The sequence below is a fragment of the Drosophila rhopaloa genome, unplaced genomic scaffold (genome assembly GCF_018152115.1).
Source record: "Drosophila rhopaloa isolate 14029-0021.01 unplaced genomic scaffold, ASM1815211v1 contig_163, whole genome shotgun sequence".
NCBI classification, from domain to species: domain Eukaryota; kingdom Metazoa; phylum Arthropoda; class Insecta; order Diptera; family Drosophilidae; genus Drosophila; species Drosophila rhopaloa.
In genome coordinates, this window is record NW_025335043.1 from 10,784,889 (window position 1) to 10,812,524 (window position 27,636).

At 36.5% G+C, this 27,636-nt stretch overlaps 3 protein-coding genes across 3 annotated transcripts in view; all 3 read left to right on the forward strand.

Annotated features, from left to right (window-relative positions):
* Positions 1-23: 23 nt before the first annotated feature.
* On the forward strand, positions 24-2,211 carry LOC108048544 (glycine-rich cell wall structural protein 2-like). The gene has a single exon (XM_044457952.1). The coding sequence runs from the start codon at positions 24-26 to the stop codon at positions 330-332; it is 309 nt and encodes a 102-aa protein (XP_044313887.1). The 3' UTR covers positions 333-2,211.
* A 5,175-nt stretch (positions 2,212-7,386) lies between these two features.
* LOC108043391 (protein lingerer) overlaps positions 7,387-27,636 on the forward strand; it is a 28,456-nt gene continuing 8,206 nt past the window's right edge. The window contains exons 1-2 of the mRNA XM_044458063.1: positions 7,387-7,574; positions 9,764-10,131. The gene's annotated coding sequence lies outside the window, so the exon portion shown is untranslated. The remainder of the gene's footprint in view (positions 7,575-9,763; positions 10,132-27,636) is intronic.
* LOC108043392 (accessory gland protein Acp76A) lies at positions 18,735-20,171 on the forward strand. The gene is made up of 2 exons (XM_017122089.2): positions 18,735-19,707; positions 19,975-20,171. Exons 1-2 carry the CDS (start codon positions 18,735-18,737, stop codon positions 20,094-20,096), a joined length of 1,095 nt encoding a protein of 364 aa, XP_016977578.1. The 3' UTR covers positions 20,097-20,171.

A 27,636-nucleotide genomic window follows, 5' to 3' on the forward strand; every position in this document is an offset into this window, starting at 1 on the left:
GAGAGTCGGGGGGAGCATCGACCATGGGCGGCGGCGGTGGCGGGGGCGGCGGTAGCACCATTGGCGGCGGCACCCTGGGCCACGGCACCGCGATGAGCAGCAGCACGGTCGGCATGGGCCCTCTCCCCGGCACCCTGATGCACGGCGCCTCTGGCGGCGGCAATCCTGGCAATGTCTACGGCAATGGGAATGGAAATAATGGTGTGGGCGGTCAGAATACCGCTCCCGGATCCGTCATCGATTCGCGGGCCGTGTCCGTGGTGGTCACGCTGCCCGGCGGACCGGGTGCCCAGCATCCGGGACAGGCGCTCAGCGACTACGGTCCCATATAGTTAATGGTACGCCCGGACACCGCGCACTGGGTTTCGACCAGCAGTTTTAGCCAGCTGTAGCCGCTCAAGCTGGTCGATTCACACGCCCGGCCTCTGTCTCACTCGCACTCCTAGGCTCTCTCCCCCACATCCATTACCCATCTCGCTCGCTCTGGGCGGCGGCTTTAGCAAAGGTTTTCCAGCAATGCCATATTAATTCGAGTAGCCGCAGTTTGTTTATTGAGTGGAAAGCGCAACAAGAGCCCCTGTTTCTGTTTCCAATTCCGATCGCTTTTTGCGGAATAGGGTTTCATGAAACTTTCTTTGAAATTACTAACTTTTTGCTCCAATTTTGAGAATTTAGAAAAACAAAATTGTGTTCTAAAATTGTAATCTAAAAATTTACAATTAAACTTTTCCAAGAAATTATGAAAGCTTGACAAGAATTTTGGATTATCATAAAATTTATATGTATTTGTATTGTGAACATTTAATTTTCTAAATACCAGATTTGTTTTTTTTTCTTTAAATTAAAATTTGTTTCTTAAAAAATATAAAATTTAAATACTTCTAAAAATCTTTAGAATTTAACAATCCTTATTCCGCCAAATTGCTTATGAGTTAGAAATCGAAACAGGGTCGTAAATAACCATTAGAGATGTGGTAAGCAACCAATCTGCATACAAGATTCTAGTCCAAAAAAACCTTTGTCTTCAAAAGCAGATGAGCCAAGAGCTTAGGCGTAGCGAAAGGGGTACTTTCCAAAAATAAATAACGATCGAATCCAGTTGAACCGCGTTTGTTCCACCTGCCATTAACTACTTTCCTATCTAAATATTCATAATGCCACCTTTTCTGTTGTTATTCCCTTCCACAAACACTTTCCTCAATGAAATAGACTGAGAAACGCAAAACCAATTAAGTATCCGCCACGTAGAGCACTCGGGGGTAAAGTAGCGAGCGGAATCTGCCCACACTGCCAAGTCAGAGCCACGAGCCATATTTCGAAATTACAACTAACTTTTAATCAAACTAACTACACTATTAACCTTAACCTAAACATAAACATTAAACATTACGAACGCATAAAAAAAAAGTAAATACAAAAAAAGAAACACTTCGAATGCCCATAGAAAGTTAGTTGCGATTTTAGGGTTGTCGCATTATCAAAGAGGAGGCAGTCAGTGTTGCCAGATACCATTTGTAAATTATTTAACCTAACCTAAGGCATTATCCAACACTAAGTTTTGTAAATATTTTCAAATCGCGCCTAGTTTGTAAACGTATCTTTGGTTCAGAGATGGGAGAAACCCTGAAACTAAAATATAAAAGTAAATATAAATATAGTAACTTGCATTTCAGCATCAAAAGCAACTCTGCATTTAAGCTCAAAAATTGAATTTAATTTTTACAAAAACCCAAAAAAGAAAAATACTACCAAAACCCTTCTCCCCTTCACCTAACAAATAAATGAGTAAATGAAAATTGCCAACTTTTGCAGCCGACGCAGGTCATTTTTTTGCATTTATAAAAGAAGCAAAAATAAAAATTGTATAAAGCTAAAACGTTTATATAAGAGTATTAAATTAAATGTAACCTTAGTTGTAAACAAAAACAAAAGAAGATGGCAAGCAAAAGCAAAACGAAATATCTATCAAGCATAAAAAACTATTGTATTTAAATTTAATATTTATATTACATGGTAAAAGCAACAATTTAACTGTTAGCATTTCAAACCAATTCACATACGAAACAAAACAAGAATGAAGGGATGAACTTTATATTATAAATTATATGATATAGCAACAACTATGTGTGTAATGTTTTTAGCAACTATAACTATTTCTATACACAAATCGAAAAACAGGCAAATGCTGTAATAAAAACAATATACAAAATATTTCATTTTTGAGTTACTTTCTTATAGTTTTAACATGATTTCCTTATGCATGACAAGTAAGTACTTTTTCCTTTACGTTGCTTTGTTTATTCTTTATGTGATTTATTATTGATTTAAAGCATTTACAAGAGAATCCCTCGAACACTTATACGTATCATTAAAACGAAGCTCTCCAAGTTAAGCAAACAGAAGCAGAAAACAAAACCAAAAAAGAGTAATCATTAATTAGCAAATTTCTCTACACGACGTACAATGTTTAATATACATATTATACATATTGAACGCAAAAAAACAAAATCCAATACAACCATTTACGCGTACTATTTGATGTTGTTAATAAGCTTAATGAAATATTGCTATCTAGTAGCGTTTAGTTTAGTTCTCTAAGAGAAAGTTGGATCCCCGAAAGGACTTTTGCATTTCTCCAACTTTAGTTCAAGGCGTACATAGCAAACGCTTTTATCTATAATTAAAAAATATTAAAGGCTAACGAGTGTAACGAATATACGTAAATGGGAAAACCAAATGAATTGAAATGGTAAAATGTAAAAATAATGAATGCAAATATAATTCAGTTTAAGCGACTCGAAACATTTTCAGTTGATTTTTTGTGATTGAAAACTTATTTACTAAATTGATGAACCGAAATTGATTGCAATTTGCGAATGTATACGATTTTTTAATTTAAAAAAAGAAAATATTTCATAATGGAGTGGATTTTAGATTGATAGGTCAGGTTAGATGAGGATTGAAAGCTGGAAGGTGATTGATGGATTAGTTGAAGTTACACGGAAACCAGAAACTTGACGTCAAGTGTAGTTGTGAATTGTATTTTGTGAAATGTAATTTAATAATAATATAAATGAAACCCGAAAGCAAATTATATATACACTACATATTTATATGAAGCGAGACGCGCAGGGCAACTGACAAGAGAATACTTTAACAAAAATTCATGCAGACATTATTTTATTTACAAACGAAATGCATTTTAAAAATATAAATCAAAACAAAAACGAAATAATGTTGTTGATTGTGAAACGATTTTTATGCACACATAAAAAAAAACAACAGCAACACAAGTCAAGAATCAAATGCGTTAACAACAACAAAATATACGAAAAAGCAGCAGCAACAACAATAATATTAAATACATTTGTAATTGAAAGAGAAAAACCATTTAAAATAAAATTTAACAACGTAAGATGTCCACTTTATTTTTATGGGAATGGGCACGAATCAATTGATTGTCCTAATGGTCAATCAAGGACAGGTCAATGGATTCCGGAAAAACAGCCCGCTGAGCTGAGCTTTGTTCACTTCAAAATAAAAGCATTTAACTAGCCCTGCATTTGAGCGTGTGGTTTTGAGCAACTAGAAACAGTCTAAAAGAAATTTACGTTAAGAAGAAAATATGCTATTGGCCTTAGAGTAGCGACTCCCTGTGGCAGAATCTGGAAGCTCTTAGCTTACTTGTGCCGCCAGATGTCGTAAGGCGCATGTAGTAACAGTGTAAAATTTGAAGTGGAATCCGAAAAATACCAAATTTAAAATACTGTCTTCGCAGTGGGGCAAATGAAATTAAAAAAATAAACAAGACTGGAAGCAAACTTATACCCCTAACATTAAATATTTTATAGTTCAATTTCGAAACTTAAAACCAAGCTAAGTCGATATTCCAAAACCATTTTTTGGATATTAGGAAAGGGGTTCTATGATTAAAAAAAATGATATATCGACTCAAAAATTCAAACCATGATGAGTATACAGATATTTAGAGAATTAAACCACAATCATTTAGAAATATGCCACATTAAAATCGGATGTCTATAAGAAAAGTTATGGGCTCAGAAGTGCAGGATTTTGGTCACTTTTCAGCAAAGCCATTTTTCGAAAATTTGGAAAGGGGTTACTCGAAAAAATGACGAAAAATCGACCCAAAAATGGAAACCAAAGTAAGTATACAGATTATTAGAAAATTAAACCACAATCATTTAAAGGCATGCCAAATTGAAATCGGATGTCTGTAAGAAAAGTTATGAGCTTAGTAGTGCAGGTTTTTGGTCACTTTTCAGCAAAGCCATTTTTTGAAAATTTGGAAAGGGGTTAGCTTATAAAAATGACGAAAAATCGACCCAAAAATACAAAGCAAGGTAAGTATACAGATTTTTAGATAATTAAACCACTATCATTTAGAAATATGCCAAATTGAAATCGGATGTCTATAAGAAAAGTTATGAGCTTAGTAGTGCAGGTTTTTGGTCACTTTTCAGCAAAGCCATTTTTTGAAAATTTGGAAAGGGGTTACTCGAAAAAATGACGAAAAATCGACCCAAAAATGGAAACCAAAGTAAGTATACAGATTATTAGAAAATTAAACCACAATCATTTAAAGGCATGCCAAATTGAAATCGGATGTCTGTAAGAAAAGTTATGAGCTTAGTAGTGCAGGTTTTTGGTCACTTTTCAGCAAAGCCATTTTTGAAAATTTGGAAAGGGGTTAGCTTATAAAAATGACGAAAAATCGACCCAAAAATACAAAGCAAGGTAAGTATACAGATTTTTAGATAATTAAACCACTATCATTTAGAAATATGCCAAATTGAAATCGGATGTCTATAAGAAAAGTTATGAGCTTAGTAGTGCAGGTTTTTGGTCACTTTTCAGCAAAGCCATTTTTTGAAAATTTGGAAAGGGGTTAGCTTATAAAAATGACGAAAAATCGACCCAAAAATACAAAGCAAGGTGAGTATACAGATTTTTAGATAATTAAACCACAATCAGTTAGAAATATGCCAAATTGAAATCGGATGTCTATAAGAAAAGTTATGGGCTTAGAAGTGCAGGTTTTTGGTCACTTTTCAGCAAAGCCATTTTTTGAAAATTTGGAAAGGGGTTAGCTCAAAAAAATGACGAAAAATCGACCCAAAAATGGAAACCAAAGTAAGTATACAGATTATTAGAGAATTAAACCACAATCATTTAAAGGCATGCCAAATTGAAATCGGATGTCTGTAAGAAAAGTAATGAGCTTAGTAGTGCAGGTTTTTGGTCACTTTTCAGCAAAGCCATTTTTTGAAAATTTGAAAAGGGGTTAGCTCAAAAAAATGACGAAAAATCGACCCAAAAATGGAAACCAAAGTAAGTATACAGATTATTAGAGAATTAAACCACAATCATTTAGAGGCATGCCAAATTGAAATCGGATGTCTGTAAGAAAAGTTATGAGCTTAGTAGTTCAGGTTTTTGGTCACTTTTCAGCAAAGCCATTTTTTGAAAATTTGGAAAGGGGTTAGCTCATAAAAATGACGAAAAATCGACCCAAAAATACAAAGCAAGGTAAGTATACAGATTTTTAGATAATTAAACCACAATCATTTAGAAATATGCCAAATTGAAATCGGATGTCTATAAGAAAAGTTATGGGCTTAGAAGTGCAGGCTTTTGGTCACTTTTCAGCAAAGCCATTTTTTGAAAATTGGGAAAGGGGTTAGCTCAAAAAAATGACGAAAAATCGACCCAAAAATGGAAACCAAAGTAAGTATACAGATTATTAGAGAATTAAACCACAATCATTTAAAGGCATGCCAAATTGAAATCGGATGTCTGTAAGAAAAGTTATGAGCTTAGTAGTGCAGGTTTTTGGTTAGTTTTCAGCAAAGCCATTTTTTGAAAATTTGGAAAGGGGTTAGCTCATAAAAATGACGAAAAATCGGCCCAAAAATACAAAACAAGGTGAGTATACAGATTTTTAGAGAATTAAACCACAATCATTTAAAGGCATGCCACTTTTAAATCGGTTGTCTGCAAGGAAAGTAATGAGACTAAGTTGCAGTTTTTTTTACATATTTCTGCACAGCTATTTTTAAGATTTAAGAACAGAATTTTGAAGATTTAAATCACAACTTTTTTAACTGTAGAGTTCGGAGTCTACACCGATGTAAACCTTTAAATTTAACCTTTGAATTGGGCTTGTAAAAGCTTTTTGTGGCAACACAGGAAATGTCCTGTACCAACCACCATCTAGGAATTTGTTAAGTTACGCCCGCCTTTTATAACACTGGTTAAAAGATAGTTGAAAAGTTTTATTTAAAAGCTGTTAAAAGCTTGCAATTTATTCAGCAACCGCGTTAAAAGCCTCTAGCAATATCCTCCAATCGTTATTATTTGAATTTAACACATTAAAAAATAGGTATTTATAAAAATGTACAGTTATTTAATTAAACCTATTTTTAACTGATAAAAGGTAAGTGTTTATCTGCACATCGTGGTATAGCCGTTCTTTGTTAAAATAAACAAAATAATTATATCTTTTGTTCCCTAACTCGATGTACACTATATAATTTCCTTTTTGCCATTCATCATCACTTTGGCTGTAAGAAAAACTGTCAAAATATGACCACAATGCAATTATTGCAATTATATTTCAATTATAGACTTTCCATTGTTGTCGGACACTCCACAAAAGACCTTAGCGGCACGTCCTTGCCATAGTATTAAGGCACGAAATTTCCAAAACTTGCGAAATATATAGGCGAGAGAGTGTGCTTACACGAATTATACTTATATCTACTTACGGACTTATTTTTAGTGCCAGCCGAGCGGAGTGCAGCCAAATAGCTGTGATGACCTTACGTGCATAAATAATTCAGCCGACTTCTGCTAGCTGGCTGCCATTTTCAAGAGCATTCACAAGGTCCCTGCTGCTGAGGAAAACTGTGTAAGGACGAAAGTTGTGCCACCCCCTACGAATTCCCACCTTAAGCTGGTCAACAGGTTGAAAATGAAACTTTCCGAAAGTGGCCGAAAAAAAAAGCAGACTGAAAAATTAGTGGCTCTCCGCTGTCGTGGCCATGAAAATTCAATTAGTAGACATTCGCTAATTAATAGCAAATTGAAAGCTTTCCACTTGTTGAGAAAGGTTTTTCGAAAATGCAACACAGCGAGGGTCCAGGCGTAAAACACACACGGCTCACGTGCTAAAAAGCTCCGCACGTGTCCTGCCGCACATGGAAAATGGTGGAAAAGTGCGGGAGTGGGGGTGGCAAACACAGGGAAAGCTTTCACTGCCAATAGCAACAGCGTGCCCCAAACACGAGCTCCTCGAGCTTTGGCCGACTCCAAAAACCAAAAAATCCTTTTGGCCAACAGTTTGTTGCTCAAGCTGTTCCCGAACGGACGTCTCCTCCAGAATTGTTCGCTCCCCACAGATGTGACTTCGATTCGGTTTCGGCCAATAGTACCTCTCTAACCAAAAAAAAAAAAAAAATTAAATACAAAAAAAAAACTGAAACAAGTTTCATGGGGAGTTGCTCCCCAACTTCTGGGAGTGGAAATTTCTTTGCCGTTCAGTTCTAGTGTGTGTGAGTGTCCACATATTTGAATAACACAACGATCAAAATTAAACAAAACCCACAAAACGGTGCTGTTAGAACGGGGAAAAGGGAGTGAACTACTTTTCGAGGAAAACAGGCTAACCGAGGAGGCTAAATCAGCGGCTAGACCGAGTCTTGCCACCGCCAGTAACATGCGAAGCCAACATTAGATTGTGTCAGCCAACTGACTTTAAATGGCAGGCCAAGACGGCCACATGACCAGCAGAATATAAAGTGTTTAAAGGTCTTAGGTCAGTAACTAGCTCCAGCTGCATGCACTTCCCAAAGGAGCCTCTGTGGCTTTTAATTAACACAGGACATTAACTCATCAACCATGCAGAGTCATCCATTTTTTTGGGGTCGGAGGTTTAAAGGTTTACCCAAGTAGGAAACTAAAAAAGTTAAATTAATGGATTCTTTTAGAAGAGTTTAAGTAATGTAATAATGAGAAGAAAATTCAACAGGGATCTGAAATGTCTTGACTTTCTAAATCATTTCAGTTTACTCTACTCGTTATAAAATATTTATTTAAGTGCTTATTTAAATTTACAGTCATTTAATGAGTAGTTACTTGAATTTAAATGAATAATTATTTTATTATTATTAGTTTAATCACTGGTATATATATATTAAATTTAAAAGGTTTTCTTCAAATATTTATAGATTAAATAGTACTCTTAATTAATGTTAAAGTATTTAAGGTATTTAAACCCAAGAATTGTTTCAATTTAATTTAAAACATGCAACTAAAAAGTTTCTTTAGAGTTATTTTGTTCTTATGTTTAAATTCAAAACTTAAGTACAAATGAAATTACAGAATTAGAAAAGTCAGCATATAAAACTATATTTTCACTTATCGGAAAGTATAAAATATTTCGTGCAGTTAAAGACTTCCGCCTCATATTTTATTTCAATAACTAGCGAACGAAAGGAAAACTGCCCAATCAGCATTGATTCGAGGTCATAATCCAAAAAGTTAAGAAGAAACAATGAAGACCGTTTGACTCTGTGCTCCTTTGACTCGGCGCCTCTCCATGGAAATTCTATGGCAAAGTTAGTGAGATTTTCCCCAAGGCTGTGCTGCCATTCACACAACTATTCGCAGTTTTGTTAAGAGTTTAGTTTAGCGAGTCTATTTTCGGGCGGAGCATTCAAAGTGGAGCCAGGGGCTAAGCCGTCCAAGGCCATCTGCATTTCAAATGACCAACGCAACAATGAAGGCTGAAAATCAACAAAAGAGGAGTGGCCCTAAAACAAAAAACCAAAAAAGAAACACAGCAAAAAAGCAGCAACATCGGCAGTGACAATAACAAAAAGGAGGCAACTGAGAATTGTCGCATGCAGGGTGGGGCCAACACACACACACATTCGCAAAGGGGGAGGCTACTTAAAAACAGCGCACACATGACGTCATTAAGCATATTAAATGAGTTTACAGCGCGTTTGTTGCTGCACACTAAAAGAAATAGCTTTCAATTCTAACATTTTCTGGCTAAAGTTTTATTTGGCAATTTATTGCTGAAGACTTATAGATTATTTAAATGTTTTAAGTTCTAAAAGTGCCTGATAGCCTACAGAACTAGCACCATAAATATAAGTTTAAGCTTGTCGCAACAGGATAATAATAATAGTTAATAACCATAAAAAACTAGCTAAGAACTGGATATAAATTCAATTTAGTCTCATGACTTATTCTTCTTTTAAAGCAACGCCCAAAGCCTTAAACATTTTTATGCAAGATTTGGCATAAAATATATTAAGGAAATAATGCTTTTAAAGGTTAGGATTTTTTAAAAAATTTTAGACTTTATTTAATGTATTTTAATGGAAAAATATAGTTTGTTAGTTTGCTAGCGAACTATTAGCTATTATTTTAACCCTTTTTTTGAGTGTCTCGTTGCATAGCGCTTGGAGATGAGCAGCAAAACGGTAAAAGGCCATTAACAAACGCCTAATGGCGCACTTGAGACACTTTGCAACCAAAGGGGCGTGGTTGGCGGGCGGAGGGCGGGGTCGCGTTATAGGGTTAGGCGAAAAGCTGATAATGCGAATGGATCTGCCGCGAAAGTCGCCTTAAATGGCCAAGCGGGGAAAACTGCGACCACTCACTCCCCTTTCGCCGTTCTCATTTGCTCATTTGCTGCGCTCGGAAATTGAAGTATTAAATATTCATCCAGGGCTCGGAAGAAATCACATAATCCGTGGCAATGTGTCGCGGTCATATACAAAAAAGGAGTGCCTAATGCATATGTGAAATGATCAACCGAAGGCCCATTTATCAGCATCCCCGAAGTGTGCTGCAAAAAGTGTAAAAATAAACAAGCGAACCGGCAACTAACAAGCAAACAACAGCAATAACAATTTGTCAAGTACACAACCACTCCATAATACATATACACACCGAAATCCAAAGCAGGTGAAAATCCAAATAAACGTAGCGCAAAAAACGCGCGCGATTTAAAACGCCCCAGAGCCGCGGACAAAGGATAATCGCAATGGCAAGGACCACGGAACTGAAGCTGGCTACGGTGGAGCCCGCGAAATGGTAAGTCGATGGCCCACATTAACAACACTGACACTGGAAGAGATCCTGTGACTCACTATTCGATCCGGAAAACGGATATTGTACGGCAGAGATGCTCATTTGGCTTTTTTTCCAGAAGGAAATGACTTGTGATGATGCAAACAGCCTTTACTCGTATTTCTCAAGCTCAATATTTTCTATGAAAATCATCAGGATTCAATTTTCAATTACTGTAAAAAGTATTACACTTGTCATCGGGCTTATGAACTTAAGGCATTTATTTCTTTTCCTGAGCATTGCTATTTCCATCAAATTGGTTTTAATAAATAAAATGTTCTCAAAAACTTACCAAAAATTTAGAGAAACGACAACTATAAAGCTATTTTTTAATAAGTTATTGACAAATATGTCAGCTAATTTAAATAGTATCGTTTATTTATATTAGCTGACATAACTAACATAGGTTAATTAAAAGGTTTTAATTACAAATCCTTCAAAATTTGATACAAATTTAAAATAATTTAAAAATCTTTAAAATCCACCTTTTAATTAAACTATTGCATACTTTTCAGCATATTAATAACTTATTCGAAAGAAATATTTATTAATGAGTTAATCCCGACCAGTAGAAATTTAATACAAATTTTAAATATTACTAAAAGTTTGTGTTATCAATGTCTTGTTTTTTGTGTATGTTGCCGAGCATCTGTTTATCTTCCGTACCTCTTAACCAATCAATATTATCGAGTTAGGAAACGCGAATTGCGAGTTTGTATCTGCGTGTGGGAGTTTTGTGGGGTGGAGTGTTTGTGAGTAAGTGTTGTCTGAAAATGCACGTGGAGCTTATAAAATATGCAGAGCAATACATATTTAAACAGCCCGGAGGGGCGGAGCCAGCTCATCCAAGCAAAAGATGAACATGTCGAAGCCAACGGCCATTGCTTTTGTTTTTTACAATCGCACACGTGCAAGTATCATATGTATGTGAATTTTGCAAACATGCATATATACCTTTCAGGCACCATATTCTACATGAAATTATGTGCTCACTAAAGACTCCATTTTGAACGTACCAAATGTGCTCAGTGTGAAACGCTATTGATATAACCATGCTGTGCCCCCTCGATAATGAAATAATAATCGGTATCACCGGTAAACAACCATTAACTAAATGGGGGATTAGCCAAGAATGCTCTTTGATGAGCTTAATGGAGTTGTGGGATTGTGCAGAGCTGGAACTTTGCCGCTAAAGCGCTTTGAAGTGATTTGAATGGGCACTTAACTTTGAGCATTTGCTTCTTGATATTTGAAATCTATTTAATATTATGTTGCTTGCATTGCATTGAATTATTGGGTTAAATAACAACTCTTTCACTGCTTATAATTTTAAAGACTTCAAAGTTTTGTTTTTTGCACTCGGATTGAATTTTAACTTTGCAAAATAAATAAATTTTTAAAGTTTTATTTGAACTTTAAAATGTAAACTATCAAAATATTATTATATTATAAACGAAGCCTAACTTGTTATTCTAAAATCCTTTGATAGTTTTCATAAGAGTTATATTTGAAATACATAATCGGAAAATTTATTTGTGAAATACAAAAAATGTTATTCCAACAATATAATCGCTTTTCCATAAATAAAGATTTACATAAATATGCAAGCCACAAGCCGTAACGCCCATTTCGCAACAACATAAAACGTACCTTGATAACAGACAACAAATAAATATTTGCATTCAACAGATTTCATTTGAATTCACATTCAAATTCGGCCACCCATAAATCCGCTGCCATTGTGGCATTTAAATCTATAAGGCAGACGTAAACATGCCGAGAAGATGGGATTCCATTGTTGTCGCTCTGATTGGCAGTAGACACGGGGAAATTTGATACCAAAACATTACTTGGCTCAGACTTTTGGGCCAAAAATAGCTGCAGGCACAAATAGCCAGAGCCGCGGAAAAAGAATGTGGAAGGAAGGCTTTGTGCGGGCCATGGAGTTGTAATTAAAAGGAAATCCATATTCATTTCGTGTAAGCAGCCGCAGCGGGGCAAAAAGAGTGGCATGCACGGCGAAGGACGAAGGACTCGGAAGAATGGCGAAAAATGGGGGAAAAGTGGGCAGAACGGACCCCCAATGTGTGGCATGTCTCTTTGTGTATTTGTCAGTCTGGCTGGAACGACACCGAAGAATGCTGACAGGAGCATTCCTGGTCCCTGCTTTCTGGTCCTTCTGCTTGGCAGGAGATGGCTACGTGATACAGAAAGCCACATAATCTCATGACACTGAGAAAAAACATATTATTTAAAAAGAAACTGCTGTAATTTACTAATAAAAGATCGTTTCAGGAATTATACACAGGAATTATTCACATTCTAACCTGCATTTAGAGGCCTAATTATTTATTTTATGAAAAGTTTCTAGTTCGTTATTTAGAGAAAGTGAAAATAAACTCAACATTTATAACCCAATTTACCTTCTCTAATACATATTAATATTTAAAAACAGATCCTGTTTCCACACGAATTAATAGCAAATTAAGAACTCGACAGCTATTTCTAAGGTTTTATTAGCATATTCGCTATTTTTAATGTCTTTAATTATCTAGAAATATCACTAACATAGTTTTTAGACCTTAACCATTTTATAAAACAGCTATTTCCAACGTTTTATCAGCATTTTAGCTATTTTCTCTGACTTAAATAATCTAGTAATATCACTATAGAATCTAGACCTTAACCATTTTATAATACAGCTATTTCCTAGGTTTTATCAGCATTTTTGATATTTATTCACGGCCTTAAATTACCTAGTAATAAAACTATAGTATATACAATATACCTCAACCATTTCATAATCCGCTAACTTAAAGATATTTTCTAAAATATTCAGGACCTTTTGCTAGTGTAAAAATAAGCGCCTTCTTCAGTGCGACCCGCTTGCATATTTGTTTTCACTTGAAAGCATCGAGGTCTACGGTGGATCTGGGTTTGGCTATGTGGCTTGCTGTCGGCCTATTTTGTGGCCGCCGCTTTGCATGTTGCAAACAATTTTCCAGAGCAGGCGGCACCAAAGCGGCAAAATGTTCGTGCGACTAATTTGTGAAAAAAAGGAAGAAAGCCCGGCCAAGCAAAAAAAACAACAACGTCAACTGGCACGAGACGTTAAAATCAACGGTCCGTGTCCATTAAAACGGGGCCAGAAAGCAGGGAAAAAAGCAAAACAAAAATGTTATAAGCGCAGCTTTCTCTGCGTTCCTGTTAATGAGAAATAATCACAAAAAAAAAGAAACACGGTCAGGTTAAACATCAGCGAAAAAGGCGAACAAGCAGCGGCGCATTTAGTGCCACCGTGCGAACAAGTTGGATATCCGAGTATAAACGCACGAGTGTGCGGGTGTATAGTACACAAACAAGCAGAACAACCTTTTGCGACAATCGGTAAACACACAAAGCTAATAAAAAACTGTAAAATATTCAACAATTGGCAAAGCTTTTAAGAGTCTTACAGACGCCCCTGATATTGAAATGAAAACCTCGCAATTTTCCGACCCACCCACCCATCGTGCGCCAAAAAATATGCTACCCATAAGGCAAAAAAGAAGAAAATTATGGGGAAGTGATAAAGTGGGGTGGAGATAAATAAGTGGCGCACGTTGAGTAAAATGAACTGCAGGAGATGGGGAAAAAAGGTAGGAATTTGTTTTGGCTTCTTACAAATATGTTTTTGCAAACTTTAAGCGCTCAAGGCATTTTTGCAAAAGGATACTTTAAGGTGAATGAAATGTTTGAGAGTTTATGATGGTTTATTTGCGGATTATCCAGGTGTAATGATTCATATATATTATTTTTCTGAAAATGTTATCTAGCTAACTTCATTTACAAAGATTTTGTACATGACAGATATGCATAACTGACTTTGAGGGCAGTGATTTCAAAAAACTGTCTTAATGTCTTAAAGTTTATAAGCTAAGAAAGTATGTAAATTAAAATATAGTATCCATTAAGGACTTATTTGACCTTTATTTCAAGAGATTCTAAGAGCCAATTTGGATTTTCAAACTTTAAATCACTACAATAGATGAGTTTAATATCTTAACTCTTATCTTTTCGAATGCTATGCTTTACTGAATTAAAGAGGGATAAGCTCTATAATTATCTTTAAATCAGGAAATTGCTAGTTTCGCTAACTACGCATTTACCATCAATCACCGCAACACCGCCATCTATTGAAGTCGTATATTATCTATCTTATTTATGAAGGTCGACCCGAAGTAGCTCCATTTATAAATAGCCGACTCAGAAGCGTGCTCTTCGCCCAGATTATGGCCAGGTTGTGGCCATAAATTACGCAGCCAGAACAATACCTTCTCCGCACAGACAACGCCGACTGAGTGGCTTTAGGTAATTCCCTGCTTTTATAATGAGCATAAAGGATGAATTAGAACAAAGCCCAAGGAGATGCGGAAGTGGGGGGCATCTTACGGAATATGCATAGAATTATGATCTAACAAAATTGCAAATTAATTGAAATGAATGTGGAAGCTGAAACTTTTTCGTAGCAAATGCAAAGCAAACAGCGGGGCGGGGGAAAAAAACAAACTGCGAAACAAAACGTAAATGTAAACATTTCAATTATGTCGCTGTGGCCGGGAGAAAGTTTTTTCGTGCTAATTAAGCTCAATGGGTGCTCAGAGTCGAGCTGCAGTAATTAGCCCGGCAGAAGTCTAAACAAAGCCAGTAGAACTCGAAAGCAAATGAGCCGAGTCGAAATGGGGGGGGAGTTGGGGGAGGGGTGTGGTGGGTTGTGGGTTGTGGGAAAAAAGCGACAAGAACAATGGCAGCAGGCCATTTCCGGTTTGCTCATGTGTGTGTGTGCTGTCGCTTTCCAGCGCCAGAGGGCGCTCGAGTGCTCCACTTCCGCTCCCCCTTCTGCATTTGTATTGGTTGTTTGCCTTCGTGTGGGTGTTTGGCAGCAACAGTTTGTTGCTTTGTTTGGCTGCTTGTTTGCCAAGACAACGACACGCTTATAAATTTTTAATTAAATTGTTGTTTTCCATTTTGTCGCCGTTGTTTTTGCTGTTTTTGTTTAGTCCTATCTAGTCGCAGGAAATCGCATTGATTGTCCCTTTTTCCAAACACATGTGCGTGTGGCAGTGGTCGTATCCTTTCGTTGCTATGGCTTGTGCAATTGCCTGTCCATATTCGATAGCTTCTCCGGGGCAAATTGAGTTGTTTAACTTGCAATTGAACCGGACCCAGAGATTAAGTGGTGGAAGTCCGTAAAGTTTAACCTTTGGAAAGAAAATCTGATTGTATTAAGCACTGAATGGGTTCTGCGTTAGTGGCTTTAAGCAACGATTGAAAGAGCTTTAATAGCTTTTATTGGATTTTGAATAAATATAGTATATATATATCATATTCTCATTGCTTTTTCTTAAAGAATTTTAATTCTTAGCATTTTTTAAATTGAAGAAAGAACATAGAACTATAAGAATGATGATAATCTGAATAAGAGTCATACTTTTATAGATTTATATAGTTATACTGTCTTGAATATATAATGTCGCCGAGAAATCTTAAACACTTCTTCAAAAAATAAATGTATGGTTCAAGCATTAATTATTTTAAAAGCTTTAGATTAGTTCGATGATAAAACAAAATAAAGAAAAGAAGGATAGCGTGATCATTTGTCAACTTCAAAAGCAATAAAAACTTAACAATTGACTGACGGTTGTTCCTCCGCATAAGAAACACGCCAAAGTAGTTTATCCTACATACACATGTCTAGACCATTAATATCAAATTTATTATGTATTCCCTATCAGAGCTCAACCAAATGCTTAAACCGAAGCCCCATCGAGACCATTTACATGTCTGAACAAGTTTTTGTTGAGCTTGCCTATGACAAATTAACTTATTTAGTTGCGGCAGCAACGGACTGATATACAAAATAATTTATCAAACTCCTATATAAATTATTGATGTCCTCGCAAAAGGCTGACTTCCAATGTGTGTGTATGTATTTCTGAGTGGGTGGGTGTTGCATGTGTTTGCTCATGCCCACACAACATTTTCTGGGTCCTGCAGTAAGGCAAATGAATAAAAATTGCCATCAGGCGTAGGCGTAGTGGCAAATGCCAATCACGGGCATTAAGTCAGTGGCAAAGTGGCAAAGGAGTGGAGGTGGATTTCGGTGCTCCATTCTGAGTGGGATGTATAATGAGCTCGGCGAGCAGGGTTAGGGAATGGTCCGCTGCCATACCGGGAAATCGGGGCCAAATGATAAATGACAGTGCAGTCGAGGCCCCTCAAAATTAACATAATTTTCTCCTTTTAATTGGCTGACGGACCAGATGTACACTGAAAAAAGATTGCGCCTTAGAATGACTTGTAAAACACGAAAAGCCACATCAAGAATTAAAACTATTTGTTCCAGTAATGTTCCAGTCACTGAATTAATTTATCTTGCATTTAATTAAATTTGCGATGATTTTAATAAGATATGAAATCTTATGCAGATATAAATCTTAAAACTTTAATTGACTATGTATTACATATTTTTTAAACAAATAAAAACAAACTAGGGTAGTTATGCACTGTACGTATGAGTAATAAACTTTAAGCTCACAAAGTTTTTATTACACATACGCAGCGTTACCCATACGTTTACATAAAATACATTTTTGTGAATTTGACCTCAAATATTTTGAATGAACTGTATCTCTTACTCTTCTTTTTTGCGTATGAGTAATAAACTTTAAGCTCACAAAGTATTTATTACACATACGCAGCGTTGCCCATACGTTGTTCTAAAAGTCCTTTTTGTAAATTTGACTTCAAATTTCGATAAAACTTCATGTCTTACTCCTCTTTCTTGCGTTTCTAATTTACTCAATGATTTTACTTAACTGTTTCTCGCGGTGTAGAAAGAGCAAGGAGCAGGTCTCGTTGTTAGTGTCGGTCAGGCTTGTTTGCATTTGCGTTGGTGTTGGTTAGTGTTGGCTGCTCCTGTGGTGCCGCGGCTATTCCTATGGCCGTTGCCACTGCCGGTGCCGGGTAATTTTGCATGCAAATAACTGGAAATTAGTGTAAGTGCTCACTGACATGCCACACACAGAGTGCCTCTGTCTCTGTCTTGGCCGGGGCTCCTGGATCCTTAGCACCTCCACCTCCGGGATCCCTGCCTCCATCGCCGAGCTTCCAGCTAGGTGAGCAGCCCAAGGAAACGCCAGAGTCAATGGCAGCGACGGAGATAAACAGACGATGGCACAATAAAGTGGCAAACGCTTAGGAAAATGGCTGTGCACTGAGAAAAAACTTTGAACACTGCTATTTTATCAAAACTCAACTTTCACAAATATTCGATTTGGTTTCGACGGCTTAGAAAAACTCAAATGAGCTATTAGAAAAACAAAATTGTGTTTTGAAATCATATTATATATAAAAGTATTGACACATTGTGGTCGAAAAGAATATTTGTATTGTACTTTTAAAGTAAACATATTTCTTAAACAATCTCGTTTATTTGTGTCTTGTAAATAAATAAGAAGAAATTCATGTTGTAGCTAGAAGACAAATAGCGAATTGTACCTTACTTGGAAAATAAACTCTCAAGGGTTTTTCTTTTCCCAATTTGTTATTGTATATTTTCGCTGAGTGCCCGAGGATTCCATGAAGCTCCATGTGGGCGTTGTATGGCAGCATATCTGAATCGACTCCTCAGCCACTGCCAATGCAAGATTCTCCCTTCGCTCAGCTGCTCACTGTCCTGGAACATCAGCGCCTTAAAAAGCCATTAAAATGCAATGAGCGCACAAACGTTTTATGCCACGAGCTGAACCGGGCTGAGCTCGGATTTAAAATTGCAGTCGGTTAACTCGCTGGGATGAAATAGAAACGGAAGTGCCGGGGTGTTGCCGTAGAGATGGTGTTAACATAATTATGAGTCTTGGCTGAATTACCCCATTTAATTGGAGAGCAGAAGAGCAGGTTGGTTTAATCTTGATCAAATGTGCACATTTAGTAAAAAATTATTATCATAATTTAATTTATTTATAATTTATCGCAGAGAAAAAGACTTTCATATGCTTGCGTTTTTAGCGATTTTCCAAAGCTATTTAAAGGCAAATATAATTTTATTCCAACCAAATTTCACTAGAGCTATGCACTTGTACATTGGTCTGAAATATTCAATGTATTCTTTTAAAAGTAATATATTTAAATGGGCTAACTAAAAAATAACTGACCCTAATCCGTGTTAATTTGAATTCGTTTCATTACACAGTTATTCAGAGATGGTTTCGTGCATGAACTCATGTGTAACCATATAATACAATGACTTTAATGATATAAATGGGTTTTCCTAAAGTTTAGACATACACTTGATAAACTAAAAAAAAAATTAATTTCTATTTGTTTTTAATATAAGTTAATCCTAATATATTTTAGTGTACAATTTTATAACAAATATATTAATAAGTGGCATTAACCATTCGAAGCCATAACTTTTACATACACATTCTAGAGATGTTAACTTTTTAAGTGTACCTAATGGGATTGAATTTTTTCCGGTCCTCTCAAAGCAATATAAAAAACTCAGTTACAAAATAAGCTCAAAAATGGATAAACCCATTTTAATTTTTATTATCTTGCTGCTTCTGGCCAAACATTTTATTGCGAGTAGATTCGAAGTTAATTTGGTAAGGCAACTGAGTAACAGAAACTTATCGCAGAACTTTGTGGTCTCTCCATTTGCGATTCGCCAGGCTCTGGTTCTTCTATATCTGGGAAAGGATACTCGCAGGGATTACCAATTGGCCAGGGCCCTTAAAATTACTGGCCGCCTCAATGGAAAGATTATATCCTATTTCGGCAAAGCTCGTTTCAAAGCGATCAAACAAGACTTTACAATGGCAAATCGAATTTATTTAGCACCGGATTACAGTACTTTGGAGCAATTAAAGAAATTGAGTGCAAATATCGGTGTAGATGTGGAGAACATGAATTTCGCCGAAAACTCAAAGTCAGAGGATGAAATCAAGCAGTGGCTGAATAATTTAATAGATAAAAGTGGACTCAATCTATTTGCCAACAATGATGTAAGCAACATCACGCAAATGGTGGCAGTGCAGGGAATTTCAGTATCACCTTTGTGGAAGCATCGAGCCATTTCAATGTCGAAAATGCCCTTTAGCATTGCAAGGCCGAATAGAAAGCCATTCGTCTATAAGGTCCAAATGATGTACACTGTAGCGCCTTTTGAGTATTTCAACGACGAAGATGTTCGTGGTGTTATGATCCCATTTTCTAAGACCGATATTGGCATGCTGGTATTGCTACCCAGACGACAACTCAGCACCCAGAAAGTCCTACAAAATCTGGATAAATATTTACAAATAAAATTGCAAAAAGCAGAGGAAACGCATCTGCTTTTACCCATATTTACCGTCCAAGAAACCATAAACTTAAATGATGCCCTACAAGCCTTGGGTATCAAGAAAATCTTCACTGAGGATGATGATGATAGTCAGGCTACTGTGGCAAAATTTAGGCAGTACGCCCAACTGGAATCCAAGCCAAATCGGGTTTTAAGTAAGTTTATTTTGAGCAACACCAATCAAAATAATCTTAGCAAGAGCTAAAAAAATTGGTTTTTAATTTAAGAATGAAAAGAAGGCTTGCATTTATAACTAATCAAATTAGTTTCTATTTGTGAGCTTTGCCATATCGACGGTTAATTCAATTCCAAAAACTTAAAAAATGAAAAATGAATTATACAAAGCCAGATAAGATATATTTTGATATTTAATGATTCTTTCTTACAATTCATTGTGTGTCAACTAATAATTATACTTTCAGTGAGCGCGGATATTGGGGGCGACAATGACCAAAGAGTCGTCAATGTAAACAAGCCATTTGTGTTCGTTATCAAGGATCAGAATACCATTTACATGGTCGGACGAATGGAGTCGATTCGATAGTGCAGTTGCAGTTGCCGTTGCAGGAATTTCCACTGTTATGTCAGCTGAATTGTAAATTAAATTAACTTGAATTAAGCCAAACAAGAACCGCGCACAAGTGTGTTTATTCTGGACATTAGTGAAAAGGGGTTAAAAGGGGTTATCCCGCAATTCCCCAATGGCATTGTTTACAACGTTGCCGCGCATATTAATTGCCTGTTTAAGCAAATTGAGGCCACAAAACATCAGCATCAACGTTGGTTTCCCGCTCCTGTTCCCCATTTTTTTTTCCTTTTTTTTCGCTGTGTGAGTTTGGTGCCCCGTGGCATTCCACAATTACTCGCGATTGCGGTGCCACCGAAGCCAAATGCTGACAATTGCATCATGGCAGCCGAGTGGCGACCCTCCTTGCATACCGCAATTGCATAAATTATAAGACTGGGGCAACGGAAACCGACGCTGATTTCCCACTAACCCAGCGGTGCCACAAAGACATTGACGACAGCCCTCAGTCCTCTAAGTGCCGGTTTCTCTGCAGGATACGAACTATGCAAAATTTAGGATGTGAAAACGGCAGGAGGTCTAGCTCCTCTGAGCTGCAATACATGGCTTTGATTTTGGGTTGGCTGTCACAGGTTTTAAGGTCGAATAAATACAGGTATTCGATGTCGCAATAAATTATTTAAATAATTGGTTAACCAACCGAAGCTATGCAAGACACAGGTTACAAATTGATCAAGAATGTCGAAGGAGGACTCTATATATCTACATTTAAAACAAGTAATTGTTGAAAAAATTGAGCAATAGAAAATGGTGTGATATTAAAGTTAGGGAAATTTTAAAATCATAAGAACAACTCTTAGTCAACAGTATATATTGTATACTAAAAATAGAACTGCAGTAGCTAAGTTTCGAAATTAATGTTTAAATATTCAATTGCAAGACATAGTCTTCCAAATGTCATACGACATTTAGCATGTACAATGTCCTGCTATCTGTTGAATTAGAAAACAAGAATTTTCCACTACCAAATTCATTAATAAATCATTGAAATGGAGTGGCTAACATTCCAGAACTCTGTGGAGAGCAATTAACCTAGAAAATAATGCACCAATTTACGGGTCTTGTTAGCTCTTATACCACATGACATATGAGCAATGGCCGCACAATCACAACAAACTTGCATGCACCAAGTACTTTTATGGGTTAAAATAAAAACCGATGGCGCCCACGTTTCACATGGGCAACAGGACTTCCCAGGGGCAAGAGTAAGTGGTGTTTTCCTCGGGGTGATTGCTGCCACGTAGAGCTTATAAAATGCAACAGAGTGCAGCGACATCGACATCGGCATCACCAGAATGCACAAATGAAATTTGCAGAGCCAAGGTCCACAGAAAGGTGGATCAATTCAACTGGGGAGAAGGTCAGAAAGCAGTAACGAAGTTTGGCAACTACACAGAAAAAATAATTGGGATACTCTTTAGTTATTTTAGGAAAAAGGTCAGAAATAAACTGATCAGTTGATTTTATTGGTAAATTTTTACCAATTAAAAAAACAAAGCACACTTTGGCATAAAGTTCACACCACAATCGATTAGATAGTTTAAGGCAGGGTGCGTTTACAAAGAAAAAGTCGTGGGAAAAGTCAAATAAACTACGAATCGGAAAAGTTTGATGAGAACAAATGGAAACAATTATAAGGCAGACAACGGATACTCGTACCAAAATCATTCCCTTTGTTCTCGTACTTCAACTTTATCCTTGGCTTTCTTTATCCACTTTTTTTTTGCACAAAAGTTAAACTCACTTAATTGAATTGAATGCCAAACATCTACGTCGATGAGTATGATCATGATGAAGGCAAAGTGCACTCGAGTGCAAGTTATTCAGCCAGCTCTTCTTCCAGTTGGCAATATGGCAAATGGATTTTGGCTAACAATGCCTTAGATTATAACTGCCTGCTCTTGGCATGAATGGCGAAATCGGGCAAAGGAGGAAGTGTATTAGCGTGTCAAAATGACATAAACTGAAATCACATTTCAGCCCACCGTTTGTAGCAAAGACATGGCAGGAAAGGGCATTAAAACCATAACCGACAAGCGCATAAGAAATGGCAACCGTTCACGGAGGTTAAAGCCCAGGCAAAAACCTTTATCTACGTATTAGCATTTAATTAATTTTCTTATGGGTTTTGTTAGGAAATAAACACTTTTCGATATAAGATCTTATGGTATAAACAATTTATATTAAAATAAAATAGCTATTCAAAACTTCAACACCATGGGTAAAATCTTTCTATATTTGTAAAGAACAAAGTTCAATATTCCTTTACCCAATCATCCCCTATAATTTTTACTCTCAAATCCACCATAGTTCAACTGTTGACTGCCACCTGGACGGCAAAAGTCATCCTTTGTTTTTCACCCATTTCTTTTATTGAATGTTCACACGACGTCTAGTTCACAGACCCTTCCAGTTGCCCCTCGATGGCAGATCGACCCCACAGCTCATTTAACACATTGACTTTTGGCTTATTAACACCGGCACACAAAGGAAGGGTCAGGTTCGTGGCGGGACCAAGGACGATTAACTAATGGACTGGGCATTTAATCGAATATGCTCGTTATACACATGACTTCGGTAATAATCGATAATGATTTGTGTGCGTAAATCAGGGTAGAGTTTCCCCATGTGCCATGGAGTCGTGGATTATGGTATATTCTGATGTTAAGCGGCGGCAGTCTGTTTTCGAGGTCGTTGATTCAAAATTAACAATTTGTTAACTGTTTTTCGATATATTTATTAAAAAGTTAAACAAATGGATCAAAATAACAGAAGGCTTTTGTTAGTAAACTTAACTAACTTCGAATATCAAATTGTATGTACCATAAAAAAATCTAAGCAGCATTTTTTTGTACTATATGTTCTTTGTTGTATTCTGAGCTATCACCTCTAAGTCTAGCTGACTTGCGATTTTTGTATATACCTAAAAGTATTTATATATAAGGGCATATTAAGCTTGATTGATAAGATGATAACTGTGTTTTATATTGCTTTTTAAGATATTAAAGAATTCACAAGCAGTGAACTCTCGATACAGATCAGTATTAATATTTAAGCTCAATGTAATTTTTGTCCAGATAATCAAATGATTATGCGTACCACTGTGCGTATACTTAGTGTGTGCTCCCGTTTTTTACGGCTATTGACTTTGACTGCAAGTTCTCTTCAATTAAAAACTTATTTGGCACATTTGAAATGCAAAACTAGAAGCGGTCTGGTAACTTTTTCTTCCCCGACAATTTGTGGCTGCTCTTTGGCAAAGTTTCGCCCTGCGAAAAGTCGCGTTGTGCTACGCATAGAAATTGAGTTGCCCTCATTGTTGGCCCTATTGTTATTGTTGTGGCCACAAAATGGTTGGCGCACAACAACACTTCAGCTTAAGTGACTGCTCGAGACTTGGTTTTCCTTTTTTTTTGGGTTTTTCAGGGGGGAGGAGAGGAGAAGGGCAAACCTTGTGACTGCGTGACCGGAAAGTGTTTGGCGTTTCCGGTTGCCGCAGCCACCGAAGCGAGCAAAAGCCACCGCAGCAGCCAAAACCACAGCGGAAGTTTTGCCACGTAGACAATAACACCCATACAACCGCAACTACAAGTGCACGAGCACAAATACAATGGCAGTCAGGAGCGAGCACTTCTACCTGCCTCGAAACCCAAATTATGAAGCGCCAGCTCACCACAAGGAGAACTTTTGATGCTCTTATCCTGCCTCTCGGTCTTCCTGCGAACTAAATTATCAGGATTAAGTTGAGTTCTAGGAAATTGTGGCAGTTAAGATATGCTATTTAAATGATTTTTAAGGGTGGTGTAAATATATTTTTAAATTACTTTATGCAACTAATGTTATTATTAATCTTTTAGACTTAAATTATATTTCCAAATAATTCATACATTTTTGGTTTATATTTTTAAGTTTTATTTTTGGTATACTATCACAATTAAAGTTTTATGAAAGAGGAAAACATTTTTTAAAAATTTGCTTATAAAATTAAAAGCATTTAGGACAGGTTAATTGAAAAGAATATAAAAAGAAAATCAGGTTGTACTAATCTATCCTACTGGTTGTAATAGTATTTGTAGAAAATATACAAAAATTTTCACCTGCGAAACTTTAAATCCAAAGTGCCAGACCGTGCATAAAATCTCTAAAGTTATGATAAGTGAAAACTCGAAGCCAAAAAGCAAAGACAATTCCAATTAATGACCCAATAATTTATTGACCTACAACCACATTATTATCGACGTCAAGTCAAGTGGAATCAAAATCAATTTCAAGGAGCTCAGCAGTGCAAACAATGACAGCATCTTAACCTCGTGGCTGTGAAAACTAGTTGCCTTTTTAAGTGCCTTAGACAAGAGCATTTCGATGCCAGTCATTTCAGAATTTTCTTCGCCACTTGACCAACTCCCCAGGAGAATAGGAATGCCCCTGCAAAGGATATAAAAAACAAAAGCTGTTATCCTGCAGCAAAGGCCCTAAAAACGTAGTGTATTTTGAAACGTGGAAAGCGACAAATACGGATAACAAAGAACGGGAAACCCTCGACGGACACCAAATGCTAGGAGCGCTTTTCAAATGCAGATACAATGCTCCTAAAACAGACGGTTCATAGGCAGCAAAATGTCACGTTTTGACCGTAAAATGTGCTAAACTGTTAATACGACAAACATACCATAAGCGAAATCAAATAATAAGATAGCCGGAAAGAGTGGTCCAGCTTTTGGACGTCCTTTTTTTTCATTTCGCTGCCTTCGCGTTTTTATGCAAATTCCGTATTGAGAGGGAATACCTGAAAAGGTGGAAAATAAAAGTTAAGTTAATTGCTTTTGCATAAAGCAGTCGCCAAGAGGCAGAAAGTCAAAAGAGGAAGCTGCCAAGGAAGCTGAATGGCTGGGAAGAAATGAAACTCAGTCGAGCTGCCAGCTGAGTTGCTGCTCAATTGAGTGGAAAAATTTTTCATCCATTGGCTTCCATTTTGCGGAAAGCGCTTCGGGAAGGGTCCGGAAAATTCAAGGCAGTCTGAGAATAAGTTTGAACAAATGGTTGAAATATTCAAGCGAAGCTAAGAAATATAAGGCTAAAAAAATCAATGAACAGTTCAATTTCACTACTGAAGATTTAATAAACAGAGAATGAGTAAATTTACTTAAGCAAAATAAATATGGAAATCTTCGGAAGTATACAGAATTTCTTAGCACAATATGTTATGATGTCATGTCTCACATGCAAAGTCAAGGAATATCCTTTGACTAAAATACATTTTATTTGATTTTATGAAATGAAAAAATATGAAATATTTATTTATTTATTTGTGGTTTAGGTCTCAATAAGATTTTAAAAGTATTTATTTTATTGTCAGACTTTCAAAATAATATTTTCTGTTACAAAAGTTATTATTGTCTGCTTATCTACTTCATTAATTTAGCATAATTTTTTTTAAATTAAATCAAAGTTAATTTTAAATGCCTAGGCTAAGAATTAATAGCTTAACCTGCTGAAAATCAAAATACTCAAATAAAAATTAATCAAATTAAATTGTAACCCTCTTGAGTAGCAATTAAAAGAGGCCGAAATAAACGTAATTAGTCCAATCTGTCTGCGTCTGTTAACAATCTCTAGAAAATCATGATCGAGTTAGGAAAAGTCCTATACCTTCAACCCATTTCATTTGTCAAAGGCGAAGTGAAAATCTGTGCGTAAGCCAAATGAATTCGGGTTCGGGTTAACTGGCCCCATAAAGAAGCTTAACAAATGAGGGTAAGGGCGGTTCTTAGCAGCTAATAAGTACCTCAAACAAGTTTCTTAATCCCATACCCAGCATATTCTCGGCTAGGTCAATGTACAGGTTGACAAACACAGGACCCCCAAACTAAAAAACACAACTCGGAATCCATTAAAGGGTCCAGTTGGCTTTAAGTCAAATACTGGTGGGGCAAAAACAATGACTTGACTTCAATGAGAGTTGAACGACTCCCACAAAAAAACACCAGAAAACGTTTTATTCGAGAGGTAAACGGCTCTGGTTGCCCGGCAAAGTATGCAGCAATATTTTACACATGAAAGTTTAGTGCCGCAGCCGAAAAAACGAAGAAAAGTACCGGACCCCAAGCAAAAAAACACATTGTTGGCCGCACGGGCTACATAAATAATTTCCACCACACACTTACTCACTCACCAAGTTCTGGCACTTTGACTAAATGGTGTGTAATAAAATTTAAATTGCTTTTGTCTGGATTTTCTTTTAGTATTGCCGTTAAAGTTGCCTTTATGAAAGAGGAATTTCCTCATCTAGGCCAAACAGACACCAGAGTGGTTGGAAATTTTAGAAAGGATTATTTGAATTGTTTAAAAAAGTTTACTTGAGATAATTTTTTCCCTGTGATTAAGAATATTTAAGAGTTGGTCCCTTATGGCAATTCTTTAATAAATAATACTTGGACTTTATATAAAAAATATTTAAAAAGGTAAGAAAATGTTTTGTTTATTTAAAAACATTACAAAAATGTAAAAGCTTATGAGAGTAGCTAAGTATAAAACAGAAATTTTAATCAAAAATAATTATAGCAAGAATTAAATTTCAAATTCACATTAAGACTTTAAAAGTTGTAAAGCTTAGATATTGTATTTATCAACTTAAAATGTGATTCCTAAAAATTGACCCACCGTGCTGGCCGGACATTTCGACATTTATAACAATTGCCCAAATTGCCGCTAATTAAATATGATTTAGCTGGCCAGTGCAAACGTCTGTCTTTGGCTGAGCTGTCAATATTTGTCAGGAAGCGGGCGATAAAGCGGCCGTGTCCTTACACTCTCACACAGACGTGTCTAGGACTGGCCCTGACCCCTGACATTAGACCGTGCATGGAACTGGCCTCGGGCAACAAAATTTGTTTATAATTCAAATACAGAAGAATGAAACAAAAAAAAAGGCAAGCTATGCAACAGCAACGAAAATTGTGGAATTGTACAAAAACGAGGCAAGGAAAACACGTTAAGCAAACACGATAACGATACTATATAGATATGAGAAGGGAGCCAGCAAAGGACAACAAGGACACTGCCGAAACACAAGCAGGCAAATTTATTTCAATTTAAAAATTTTGGTCACGCTCAACACAAGAAGCGAGTTAAGCGAGTGAAAAGGGGGCGAACTTGGGACCAACTACAACTGCTATTTGTATAATTGCTGTCGTGATGGAGGAGTAAGCTCAAAGTCTTGTCTTTCCCAGCCCCTCGAAGATCTCCAGTTTATGCCATGACACGCTCCAAGGACGCTTGACAGCAAATGGATAAGGACATTATCATCTGTGGACAGGGGGGCTTAAAAAACGGCAATGCAAAAACTAGCCAGAGCGAACCCAACTGGAGGCTAGATGTTATTGAAATGTGAGATGAGCAATGGCCAGGCTATGAATTTATTTCCAAAAGGAATAATGAATATTTCGTACATAAAAGCAATGGAACAATTTCCGACATGCCTTAAATTAAGTTACATTCA

Bases quoted from the DNA above. Each gene is read 5' to 3' on its own strand.
- LOC108048544 (XM_044457952.1), top strand. From the start codon at position 24: ATGGGCGGCGGCGGTGGCGGGGGCGGCGGTAGCACCATTGGCGGCGGC.
- LOC108043392 (XM_017122089.2), top strand. From the start codon at position 18,735: ATGGATAAACCCATTTTAATTTTTATTATCTTGCTGCTTCTGGCCAAA. The intron at 19,708-19,974 runs GTAAGTTTATTT...TTATACTTTCAG, and splicing joins CAAGCCAAATCGGGTTTTAA to TGAGCGCGGATATTGGGGGC.